Raw genomic sequence first — 1,296 nt, forward strand, 5'->3', positions numbered from 1 at the left:
TCCTGCATCCTCCTCAGCTGCAGACAGAGCAAACAGGAAGAGGGTTTATACAGGAAGGAGTAACAGTAACCCGGGTGGAAATCCCACTGATTTCCTGTTACTGGTATAGATAATGGAGAAAGATCCCAGTCAAAAAAAAAATTCTGACTTTTTTCCTCAGAATTCTGACTTTTTTTTATTGTCAGAATTCAGTCAGAATTCTGAGATTAAAGTCAGAAAAAATTCAGAATTCTGAGAGAAAAGTCAGAATTCTGAGAGAAAAGTCAGAATTCTGACTTTTCTCCCATAATAAACTGAAATAAAATTTAAAAATCAGTTAACTTTTTTTTTTTTTTTTCTTCCACTGGCCCTAATCCTCTTCCGTACTTGCTCATATTTTCCAGACAAAAAGTTAATGGTGCATCTCCCAAATGTCCTGGCCGCAACAATGCTTTTATTGCTTCCGCTATCGGGACGGAACCAATAATGGCGAGCCGTTTTTCTTTTTATATAAATAAAAAAAAAAAAAATTGTCAATTTTAACTTTTTTAGATTACAAAAATGAATCGTAATAAACATAATTCTATTTATGATGTCTTAAAAAATAAGACCTACAAAAACTGATTCAAGACATTTTAATACCAATTAAGGCCTTAGTTTTATTTTGAAGAATTCAATGCCTTTTAAGACTGGGAACCCTGTGTACCCCGCCGCCTATCAGCTAGGTGGATTAGCTGGAGTGGGGAAGTATGAAAGATTAGGACACGTTGGGAGGAGCAGAGCTGCAGGAGTTCACTACTTAGCTGAGATGAGACGAAAAAAAAACCTGTTAGTGTGAGATATAAACTATGGAATTGGCGTTTCTCTTGTGTGGTTTAGCGTTAGCTCATTGAAGTCACTGTTTGTTGTTTAGCTGCTAAATTACTGACTATACAGACAGACGTCCATGCTAGCTTTGAACAACCCATATGTGGCATCTTAAATATTTATTGAGCACTTCTTTATATTAGGTTTTCTTTACATTTCATGTTAAAGAGGTGATAGAATGATTCTATAGGGTATCTGGTCCTTCAGGTCTCTAATAGGGTGATAGAAGGATTCTATAGGGTATCTGGTCCTTCAGGTCTCTAATAGGGCGATAGAATGATTCTATAGGGTATCTGGTCCTTCGGGTCTCTAATAGGGTGATAGAATGATTCTATAGGGTATCTGGTCCTTCGGGTCTCTAATAGGGTGATAGAATGATTCTATAGGGTATCTGGTCCTTCGGGTCTCTAATAGGGTGATAGAATGATTCTATAGGGTATCTGGTCCTTC

At 37.0% G+C, this 1,296-nt stretch overlaps 1 protein-coding gene across 1 annotated transcript in view; it reads right to left on the reverse strand.

Annotated features, from left to right (window-relative positions):
• Positions 1-2: 2 nt before the first annotated feature.
• LOC107089958 (septin-2-like) overlaps positions 3-1,296 on the reverse strand; it is a gene marked incomplete at its 3' end in the record, with an annotated part of 17,795 nt that continues 16,501 nt past the window's right edge. Inside the window, exon 10 of the mRNA XM_015383050.1 lies at positions 3-17. Coding sequence (XP_015238536.1) covers positions 3-17 — 15 coding nt within the window. The remainder of the gene's footprint in view (positions 18-1,296) is intronic.

Source organism: Cyprinodon variegatus, unplaced genomic scaffold (assembly GCF_000732505.1).
Source record: "Cyprinodon variegatus isolate N-32 unplaced genomic scaffold, C_variegatus-1.0 Scaffold274, whole genome shotgun sequence".
Lineage (NCBI taxonomy): Eukaryota > Metazoa > Chordata > Actinopteri > Cyprinodontiformes > Cyprinodontidae > Cyprinodon > Cyprinodon variegatus.